The 11,423-nt window shown below is 47.3% G+C and overlaps 1 protein-coding gene across 1 annotated transcript in view; it reads right to left on the bottom strand.

Moving 5' to 3' along the window:
- LOC112075022 (homeodomain-interacting protein kinase 3) overlaps nucleotides 1-11,179 on the bottom strand; it is a 40,063-nt gene extending 28,884 nt beyond the window's left edge. Inside the window, exons 1-2 of the mRNA XM_024142073.2 lie at nucleotides 10,942-11,179; nucleotides 7,679-8,957 (exon numbers count right to left, since the gene is read on the bottom strand). Of these exons, the coding sequence (XP_023997841.2) occupies nucleotides 7,679-8,957; nucleotides 10,942-10,957 (1,295 nt within the window). The 5' untranslated portion in view covers nucleotides 10,958-11,179. The remainder of the gene's footprint in view (nucleotides 1-7,678; nucleotides 8,958-10,941) is intronic.
- Nucleotides 11,180-11,423: the final 244 nt, after the last annotated feature.

Here is an 11,423-nt window from a genome sequence, read left to right as displayed (position 1 = left end):
AATATTGTGCCTTGTTCGTGGCATACATGATATCACTGCCCCTCTTGCCTTGTGAAATGACATCCCCCATTAGGTTGAATAGAAATCATCATTAAGCCAGCTCTTCCGACACAAAGTACCACTGGTGGGCTAGGCTTATCATCATTCTGTGTGGTCCTCCATTGAAAGTARGCAATATACTGCTCTAAAATTGTATCTGAAGATAAAATGGCTGGTGAGAATGACTTGGCGACCCATGCTGTCGATGGGTAGAACTGGCAAATGGAGGAGAGAGCAGCTGCACACTGTATTTAACTTCCTGCCAAAAGTCACTAAAGTACAGTGTAGGGCTACAGTGAGCCGTTTCTATTTTTGAGCCACTTCCTAACATATGGTGCATTTACCAGAAGTGAGTGAAAGGAGGCCTGTGTGTGTTAGGGTGTGTGTGTGTGTGTGTATGTGTGTGTGTGTGTGTGAGGCTGGGTTGTGTGTGTCAGAAAGCAGAGAGATGAGCTAAACAGAGGATGTTGTGAGCTTCTCTTCTACAGCTGACATGCACACCAAGAGGTCAACCAGACTGTCCTATCAGACTAGAGGAAGCAGAGAATGAGCATAACAGAGGATGTTGTAGCTTCTCTTCTACAGCTGACATGCACACCAAGAGAGTCAACCAGACTGTCCTATCAGACTAGAGGAAGCAGAAATGATGATCAAAGTAGAATGTACTGCAACTCATTTCTCTCAGTTACATCGTATATAGCTGAGTACACACATCGGATATAGCCTGATACACACACTGGATATAGCCTGAGTACACACATCTGGAATTAGCCTGAGTACACACATCTGGATATAGCCTGATACACACATCTGGATATAGCCTGAGTACACACATCTGGATATAGCCTGAGTACACACCATCTGGATTATAGCCGAGTACACACTATCTATATACCTAGTACAACCATCTGGATATAACTTGAGAATTCTTGTTTAAATTATTCATTCAAGAGAAATCCACTGTCTACAGAAATGCACACACCTGTCCAAAACTTAGACCTATTATGTAACTAAACTCCTAATGTTACGCCTGCTACTGGTGGACAACTAGAGAGAAGACAAATGACAAGACCATGAGAGATCATCACTCCTTTTTATTACAGACACGTTGCTGCAGCTTCCCCGTTCATACTGAACTGCTATGAACTCTGTATGCAGGGCTACTAAAGCATGGGACTACTTTACCCAGAAATACATGATGTAGTTAACGAATTAAAAAATGATTCTTTCTTTGTTGTACTGCTCTTTATCATTTGTGAAATTCTAAAGTTCACGGTATTGTATGATGAAATAGACACTTAATTTCTCTCATAACACGTCTTAACTTTTGTCAAACAAAGAGCTGTGGTGGACTGCAGCCAAAGTACGATGCCACACCTACAGAGAAGCAGCAGTAAAAGCCTAGGCTGCACAGAGATACCACACCTACAGAAAGCAGCAGTAAAAAGGCCTAGCGTGCACAGAGACCACACCTACAGAGAAGCAGCAGTAAAAAGGCCTAGGCTGCACAGAGATACCACACCTACAGAGAAGCAGCAGTAAAAAGGCCTAGCTGCACAGAGATCCACACTACAGAGAAGCAGCAGTAAAAAGGCCTAGGCTGCACAGAGATACCACACCTACAGAGAAGCAGCAGTAAAAAGGCCTAGGCTGCACAGAGATACCACGCCTACAAGAAGCAGCAGTTAAAAAGCCTAGGCTGCACAGAGATACCACACCTACGAGAGAAGCAGCAGTAAAAAGCTAGCTGCACAGAGATACCATCACCTTACAGAGAAGCAGCAGTAAAAAGGCCTAGGCTGCACAGAGATACCACACCTACAGAGAAGCAGCAGTAAAAAGGCCTAGTCTTCACAGAGATTCCATTTGAATAATCAAGTMATCTATGACAWGCAGTTTTCTAGTGTTCTGAAGAACGCCAGTCTCAACTCGGGTGACTGCAACTCATCTCASCTCAGTGAGCAGGAATCTACAGACGCTGCATACAGAGAGGGAAATGGATAACCCAGACCCAAGCCTCCCATTTYAATATGTTCAGGAAGCATGAATTATTCAAATGAAATGTAAATCCCCCTGTACTAAGACATATAGCTGCCGTGTGACAGTCATTCTACAGTATCTTCCCTTTTCCACCAACCCAAACATTACTAAGAGACTAGGCCACATCTAAATGACATAGCTAACAGCCTAATACTGTCATCTCTTAGGAAGTGTTTCTTTTTGTTGTTGCGACTTTGACTCAAAAACTACAAAAGAGAATAACCTCACAGAATAGGCTACAACAAGCAACTAGGCTCATTTGAAAATATGTCAGTTTTTTCTTTTTAAACGTCTGAGAGAGCCAAACAGAAGGTCTCGTCTCTGAGATGATACCACATCAGCACACGTTGAGGCTARGCTACGTGATACTGGCACTGACAGACTAGCCGATGGTGTCCACTTCCACGAGAGCAATYCCATGTAACTGCATTTATCTGGCGAACAGCATCCATCCATTCCCTATGGACACAACTTAGCTGAACATTTTAAGGAGGCCTGTTCAGACTCTTTCCGATCGATTCACCTCACTTTCGGTCTGAACTTGCAACGCGTAATTGAATGAGAGACCATCAAACTGCATCCTCTGTTCATACATCAAACTAAACCTCAGTTCTTTAGAGAAAGAGAGAAACCTCAAATTCACAAGTAGTAACACTACTGTTTAAAAGGCTGGCTTTAGAGTCTAAACCAGTCCAAGGAGAGGTACTCCCCCGGACGCTAAGGYATAACATTAGGAGTACAAACTAATCCCCGACTCCTTCCATCTCACTTTGAGGAATTCAACCGCTCACTCAGCCAGTGACTACCATTAATCAAACGAGGGCAGGGGAGTACTCTCAAAGATGAGTTCCGAGGCTTTTAGCACAATTTACCACCCAATATGTCCTCGTATATGTGGTCTGCTGGCCTGGCACCTCACATGAATTATGCATTCAGCTAGCCCAACCATCATTCCTCAGATGATCGAGCCCAGTGAATTGTGAGGAGACAAACTTTCCTCAGTAAGAGATCAATGACGTCGTCACTTTTAGTCATATGTACAGGGCCTATAAAAATGAGAATCATACCACRGAACTTCTGCCAACACCACCCCTGTGACAAATGCAGAAATTGAAGATGGAAGATATGAGAGAGTTGTTATATAACTTGAAAAGTCAGTCAGCACATCATAGGCCCAGGAGACTTGAGAGGGAAAGGAAGCTACACTTACTGGAGTCTCATTACTGACTCTGCACGCTCCACCCCAGAGTCTGGCTTATACAGTTTGTTCAATGGCTATACGGTATGAAAGTGACGCACCGCTTTCCAGGAAGTAGTATTGTAGTTTAATTTTTGTAGTCTTTTTCTTTTTTTAAGAGTTTCAAATGGGCGTAAAACGAAGCGCGATGGTCTTTAACATAACTTCATAAAAGGCATCTGGCAGAAGTAAATTCCACAAACACTAATATAATTTGATATATACTGTATCTTAAATGACTGCGTTTTCATGAATTTGATGATAGAATGGTCAAGCCCATTCAAAAGATTGACCTAGGACATCATCACTTGCACATCGTTTTCAGAAGTCAAGTGGCTGGGCTGTTKWTGTTCAAAATGAAATGACTGACCGGAGTSAACACCAATCAGATATCAACAGGGAGAGTCTCAAAAACARCTGCCTGGAGTAGGATGATAGGCTCTGAGGGCAGGGGAGGAGCTTACCGGGGAACCAATCAAATTGCATCATCTTAACAGCCGAATGCAAAGTAATGCCGCACAGACTACTGGAGTCTAGTCTAGGGCAGTAAGAGGCTGGTATGGGCTCAGACAGACTGTGTCATCAGATTTAATCAGAGAGGGAGCAGCAGGGGCATGTGGGGATTAGGCRCCCACACCTACGGAACGACAACATATTATGTACCAGGTGCCAAGTCTGCAATACAGACAACAAGTACAGTAGAMTCCAACTCCCATGGGGCTTTAGGAACATGTATCAAACTCTGGAAGCATACATGTATGATCCCTAAAAACCTGGAAGCTCTGTGTGTTTAGAGCAGGATACACAGCAGGGGTRTATTCATTATGTCTTGCAATGGAAAACGTTTACTGTTTAAGAACCAAACGGAATCAAACAGAGCAAACGGAATGAAACGGGGAGGGACATACCGGAATTTGTCCAATAGAAACTCTCGTTTTCATTGCAAAACGTTTTTTTGTTTGGAGTAAATGAAATGTTTTGCAACAATCGGTGTAATGAATACACCCTAGAGCTCTCCAAGATTCCCCAGGACATTCCTGACATTTTCACCAAGGGAAAAGCTGACAGACTGTTGATCTCTGGGACACAAACAGACACTGCTGTCTGGCTGTCCCGGYTCCTCTGGATACCAGGTGTGTCAATGAACTTGAGTCACTGTGCTGTGGATGGGCTTGTTGTGGCTCTACTGAATTATCAGACAACGATGCTGGACACTGTACCAGACAAACTACTCTGAACTGATGATAGGTCTACAACATGCTATTTCTATAATGTGTGTGTGTGTGTGTGTGTGTGTGTGTGTGTGTGTGTGTGTGTGTGTGTGTGTGTGTGTGTGTGTGTTGACTTCAAGCCTCTCCAACATGCCTTGAGAAGACATGCAGCAAAAAGCTGGAATTGGAATGAGATGACGCACATGAATTTGAGCCGTGCGAGTCAGTCCCTAGTGGCTGACCTCGTCTCTGTGAGAGCCAGCAGAAGACCCAGGGCTGAGAAAGATACACGGGATCAAGGGATTTTAAAGTGCAAATTAAAACACGCACAGGACTTCACGTCTGTGTTGTGGTACAGACACAATCTCAATTGACATGTAAAAGTGACAGCATAAAAGTAACAACGGCTTGCAAAAATGAAAGCCTCCTTCTTGGGTGTTGGTCTGTTCAATAAACATGTCAAATAGCAAACCACTAGCGAAGCAGACAACAGAGAAGCCTAGCCTGTGTTATGCCCACTTACTGAGGACATGGCTGCAGTGCACACGTGCCCATTCCCTCTCCCCTCCTCCCCCCAGAACCAGAGCAGAGACTTTAATTAGAACTGGGTAATTAGAAACATCCATCCTGGTGCAGTAAGGCTGCCTGATGATGCTCTTCTGAGGCAGTGGAAAACAGGAGAGCTGCCAGGTCCTCCACCAAGGCAGACCTGTGCTACCACAACAAGGGGAAAAGAATAGGCTCCTACCTCACWGACCGACCAAGGTGTATGAATTGAAGGAGAAAGCGAGTCTGTGATAATCAGGCCTTTTCAGGTTCAGTAAAAAAGGTGCTTCCTAAACCGAGTGGTTTCGTCATTAAAGCCTTCATCAGGGTGACATCATTCACCACCACCACACATAACAGGATCTGGTAGCAGAGCAGCTGGAAGCTCACGGTGGCTAATGCAAGGTTATGACATTATATGGTGCAGCCAGCTATGACAGAACCATTAGAGTCATTACATTAGAACTCCATCATGACATTTTACAAGACAGACCTCTGTGCTGTTTAMCAGTCAAACCATCCCCCCCCTATATATAATGTATGTGAATCACTAAATAGGCCTAGCTGCCCCTATGAGATGTTCTGAGAGACAGTGCAGTGCTTTCTATTTAAGGAGGACAAATGTATTTTCCGGTCACAAAAACAAGTCATCCTGCATGTTCTTCCTCCGATGAGACCTCTCAGGAACTGAGTACTGAATGGGGTTGAGGCTTCACTAAACATCCTCCTCAYCACACAAATAGCMTGCCAGCACAGCAGCTATGAGGTAGAAACCACAGACTGACACTAAACTGGGTCATTCCTGTCCAGACCATTACGTAACAGTTCATATCATTTCAGGGCCCCGTTTCTCAAAAACKAAAACTACCGGCGCCCATAGGGTGCTGCCAAGTGTAATTCTTCTGGTGAGTTTTCCGTTCGCCTGTCCAAGAGCAGAAGAAACATTATTCTCAGAATAAACATACCAGATAGGCTGCCATGTTACGCAGCAGGGTTGGTAACAGAGTTCAGACTCGGGAGGTGTTGGGCTGAGAGAGAAGTTGTTCATCCTCAGATGGTTAGCATGGTCTGTATGCAACATGACCTAACGCTCTTTACACAACAATCACATTTCCTTCCAAGGAAACACACATAGTGTACAGATGCAGTGGGCCTTTCAGATATTTAATCAAACGGGTATAAGCATAGGCCTGTGCATTAAGGCTTACACTTCAAATATTTGCCTACAGGCAGTTCCTTGTTCACCATGACATCTTGACAAATCCTACAGACTGGTGACGGCTCAAGCCTAACCCAGCCTCAAGCCTAACCCAGCCTCAAGCCTAACCCAGCCTCCAGCCTAACCCAGCCTCCAGCCTCCAGCCTAACCCAGCCTCCAGCCTAACCCAGCCTCCATCCTAACCAGCCTCAAGCCTAACCCAGCGCTCCACACTACCCAGCCTCCATCCTAAACCCAGCCCCAGCCTAACCCAGCCTCCAGCCTAACCCAGCCTCCATCCTAACCCAGCCTCAAGCCTACCCAGCTCCAGCCTAACCAGCCTTCAGCCTAACCCAGCCTCCAGTAACCCAGCCTCCAGCCTAACCCAGCCTCCAGCCTAACCCAGCCTCGCAGCCTAACCAGCCTCCAGCCTAACCCAGCCTCCAGCCTAACCCAGCCTCCAGCCCTAACCCAGCCTCCAGCTAACCCAGCCTCACCAGGACTGATAACAATGTGTGAGATGTTAACAAACTCATACAGACAGTTGATTTTTTCCCGCCTCATTGTGTTGCAGTCTGTTTTCAGAACACTGTTTCCTTTCCCAGGCTGAGGGGACGTGAGCGGGCTACCCCCTGCCAGTAATGCTGTGGGGTCACATTTTTTCACAGGTCGTGGTATGCGGCTGAACGCGCAGGATGTTAGGCAATAGAGAAGACATCCTTGCCTGACCTCAGAAGGGCGTTTTTTTGTCATGGTAGGGCTGCACGATATGGGCAAAACAACAAAAATAATTGTATTATTGCGATTGTGATTTGGCTTGTGATATACTGTTAGAATCATAGAAAAATCATTATTTATTTWAAAAAATAAAGTGGACCGCAGCATCGTTCTTGTTTGGAACAATCGGTTGACTGCATTTGACCTAACAGAACAGAGTACAAACTTAGTGGATGTAAGAGGAGGAACTGCGATCCTTGAGTGACAGGGCGAGCCTTGGTGTGTGTGGAAAGCAGCCGCAGGAGAAAAACAGGAGTAAACTTTAAAAACGGATGTTACACACGGCTGAGTGGCATTTCAAAATATTGCATGTGATACGGATATTGAACATGTCCGTATTGCGATTTCGATATAAAATCGATTCATTGTGCAGCCCTACCTCATGGTAGCCTATATGTGGACACCAGAGAATTAGATTTCAAGATGATCTCAGCTCCCTACCAGAAGCTCCAGCATATTAGGGAGGATATATGTCATTACTCTTGAACTTTAAGGATTTACTGTCAGAATTTGATAATCCTGGCCTCTCCTGCGCTGACTCACTGACTTATTATAGACAGCCTGTATTGTACACAAACAACCCAGCATTGAATGTGTAACCCTCCATCCCCAACCTCCGTGGACACTGACCTGTAGTACCGGGACTGGAGGTATGTGGAGCACACAGCCTTGGACACGTGGCTGGCTGAGCCAAAGTCTATCACCTTCACCCTGTAGGGCTGCCTGACAGGGTCCACCAGCATAATGTTCTCCGGCTTTAGGTCCGCGTGGATYAGACCCATGGTCTTCAACTTCTTCAGGGCCGTGGCCACCTGCTGCAGCACGGGCCGGATCACCTTCAGCGGCAGCGGGCTGAACTTGTTCTGCTTGAGGAAGTCATAGAGGTTCTGCTCCAGCATCTCAAACACCAGGCAGGTGTGGCTGCGGTGCTGGAAGCACTCGAAGGCCCGCACCAGGTTGTGCTGATCCGCGTTCTCCCCGCTCAGTCGGGCTAGAATGCCCACCTCGATCTGGCCCTGGCGTGCGTATGACGGGTGGTTCTTCAGGATCTTCACCGCCACCACCTCCCCAGTACCCCTCTTCCAGCACTTTACCACCTGTCCGAAGGTGCCGCGGCCCAGGAAGTCCAGCACCTCGTACGTGTTCTTCATGGAGCACAGGACCTCGTGCTGCACCAGCTGGTAGTCCCCGTCACCCCCTCCTGCTCCGCCCGCCGCTCCCTGTTTGGTTGGGGGTCCTCCTCCGCCCCCTACAGCCGTGGGCGCGGGCAACCCAGCTGGATTCCCCCCATTGGTCGTTTGCATCATGGCTGGCAACATGGACAGGTCCTCCACTATCTGCATGGTGCTCCCGCGGTTATCAAGCTCCTCGCTCTTACGTTTCAGCCCACATCGCTGAGCGCTGTCGGCCAAGTTCAAACCTCCACAATCGCCCTCTTCCCAGTCACCTTCTGTCTCTTCCTTCCTACCTCTTTCTCCTCTACCTTCCTCCCCACTTCCCCCTCCTCCTGTCGCTCCACTACCGCTGCCTCCCCCGTCTCTGTCCGTCTGCTCCTGCCCCTTGCCCTGCCTGGGGACTGGCACTGTGTCCTGGGGCCGCTGGGCCTCCGCCGGGCCTGTTCCGTTCTGCTTTCTCCGTACCCCACGCACGGCCACCGTCTGTACAGGGAACTCCTGCCCACCGCCACACGTTCTCTCGCCCGCTGCAGAGTCTCGGGTTGCAAAGGAGGGAGCGAGTCTGATCGGGTGCGCTATGCCAAGGGTTCTGCCGTTCAGAGAAGTCCGCGGTTGGGCTCTCTCATGGTACACACAGCTGCTGGGCTCCACTTTGACTTTCTTCACGCTGCAAAAGGCACTAGTCTGGATTTGATAAATGTGTGGTGGGTAGATCCAGACTTGTGAGGCCATACCTGGACAGAGACATTCAAAAGAGGAGAAAGACAACATTAGCATATTATCAAAGCTTGATCAACCTACTTAGTGAACGTCGTTTTGATGCTCACACCCACACAACATMATCTAAAATATTAAACAACAACYGTAAAGGTTCTAACTATATTGTTAATGCAAAGAGTAGTGTGAAAGGTCAAAGTGTCCTATGGTAATCAATTTCACCACGGACATGACATAATGTGATTTCAGTTAGGTCAACGAGGTAAGTGGCTATGAGGGGATGTCAATTCAAATAAWATGACACTGGGCCTAAATAAATGTAGGTGTATTTTCATGTAATCCTGTTGGATGAGAAAGTCCAGTCTGCATAGTGATATAAAAAGACCATGTCAACAATTGACTGGAGGCTGCCGATTGGCTGATTGATTTGCATAGTGAAAAGAAAAGGTGACCTTTCCAGTAGTTCTGAACAAGCTGCACACACACACACACACACACACACACCTGTGGTAACAAACTCTTCACTATACAGGCTAGCCTAATAACGGGCAGATATTCTCCTGTTTTTATCCTTCTGATTAAATATTTTCTTCATAAACACAAGACAGAAGCGTCAGCGGCTTCACTGCTGTATTTGTGCTCGTACTGGAAGGCTTTACACCATGGTGCCATTTCTCAAGAGAACGATGGAAAAGTACTGGGAGGGGGACAGTTTTTCCAAAGCCTGCTCACTCCGAATGTTTGCATGTGCAATTGCATAATAGCAACACAAAATTCAGCAACACAGCCCCTCCATTAAGACAGCATGAATGGAGATAAGTGCATTGGCAAGATTTTGTCTKGTTATATTTGCTGAGTTCAGCAAGAACAACCAGAGGCTTCCACACTGCTCTCATAATGACACTTGCATCACTCAAGGGATGACATCACAGCTGACCTTTAGCCCGTTATTACAACCCAACACCAAACAACTCTGCAGAAAGAAACCACACTCCCACCACAGCCAGAGACACCAAGCTGACCAATCAAGTGCCTAGCAGAGGGAAGAAGATACGCTCCGGTAGAGTGTTCTAGAACACCCTCACCATTCTGGCCTCATCCACTGGAGCCCCCCTACCACCTCCACCGTAGGGTATGAATAACTTCTCAAAAAGGTTTGGATGACCTTTCCCTGCCGTTACCATGTATCCCACAGTGGGTCTCTAGGCAACCGATGTGTTCGAAGAGAGTCTCAGAGAGTAGTGGGGAGGGGGGGGGCAGAGCCCTAGCATCAGGTCTTCATGCCAGCCAGCTCCTCTCACATTACACAACTCAGAGAGGAATGCTCCTCCCTCACCCCCCTCGCTCATTTTGAGAGAAAAAAGAAAAACAAGAAGCAATGCCATCCCAGCGAATACCACGGAAAACATTTGGAAATTGGATGAGGTCTTTGGGCTTGGGCTAGTGAGGGACTAGGATAACGCCATACGTTTTTATTACAATTCTGTGGGATCTAAAGAGAGGTGGCAGCTGTGGCGGGCAGCAGGGCACCCTGGCACAGTGACCTTATCAGAATAGCTGTCCGTGTGCCCTGCCGGAGAGCCCACGACCTACTTCCTTTCATCTGGAGCCCGTCCAGTGACATCAAAGTGGCTCTTCCCTGTTGGCTCTTTGACTGTAAATCAACGGTGCATTCACCTTGACGGATTTAGATGCAGAGCATGCCTCGTCGCTAGACTGCTACAGCTTCCAAAAGACAACACACTGCCTCACAAATAACAAGACTGTGGGTGGTGAGTCACAGACAGGGGCACACTGTCGAGTAGACAGCCCCTCTCTTAAATGAGAAGAAAATAATTGTTCCCAAATTACACCTTCCAGATTTAGTGGAAGGAGCTATAATTACAGGTGCCAAATGAAAGAACAAACACCTCGCTCTCAAGTCCCCAACTTTTCAACGATAGCAGGCACATGAGGCTCAATAGCCAAGAATCAGCACTAACTTTCATAGTCATTGCCTACCTGTCTTCACTCTCATTCTCCTCCATGTTAGGAGATGTTGTCCTCTCTCTGAAGTTCAGTCAGGCACACCCTGATGATTCCCTCCCATGGGAGTTATTAGGAGGACGGGCGGAGAGCTACAGTATACAGTCTGCCTGGGTTGTGCTCAGCAGCAGCAGTGCAAAGCCAAAGGGAACTTCAGRAGTGCGCACTATTCAACAGGCTGCAATCACGTGCTCGCAGAAAGGGGAGCCTGCCAATTCCTGACTCGCTAGACTGACTAGGCAGGCAACACTGGGTAGCTTCTGGACTGCTGGTTGTTTCAGCTTTTCTACACACACCTTTTAGGCTTTAGCTTTATTCAGAGGTTGGCCTTGCTATAGCAGGCCAATCGGAGAGGTTGGCCTTGCTATAGCAGGCCAATCGGAGAGGTTGGCCTTGCTATAGCAGGCCAATCGGAGAGGTTGGCCTTGCTATAGCAGGCCAATCGGGAGAGGTTGGCC

The sequence above is a fragment of the Salvelinus sp. IW2-2015 genome, unplaced genomic scaffold (genome assembly GCF_002910315.2).
Source record: "Salvelinus sp. IW2-2015 unplaced genomic scaffold, ASM291031v2 Un_scaffold2941, whole genome shotgun sequence".
In the NCBI taxonomy this organism is placed as follows: domain Eukaryota; kingdom Metazoa; phylum Chordata; class Actinopteri; order Salmoniformes; family Salmonidae; genus Salvelinus; species Salvelinus sp. IW2-2015.
The sequence above is the reverse complement of the archived record's forward strand: the minus strand, read 5'-3'. Positions and strand labels throughout refer to the sequence as shown.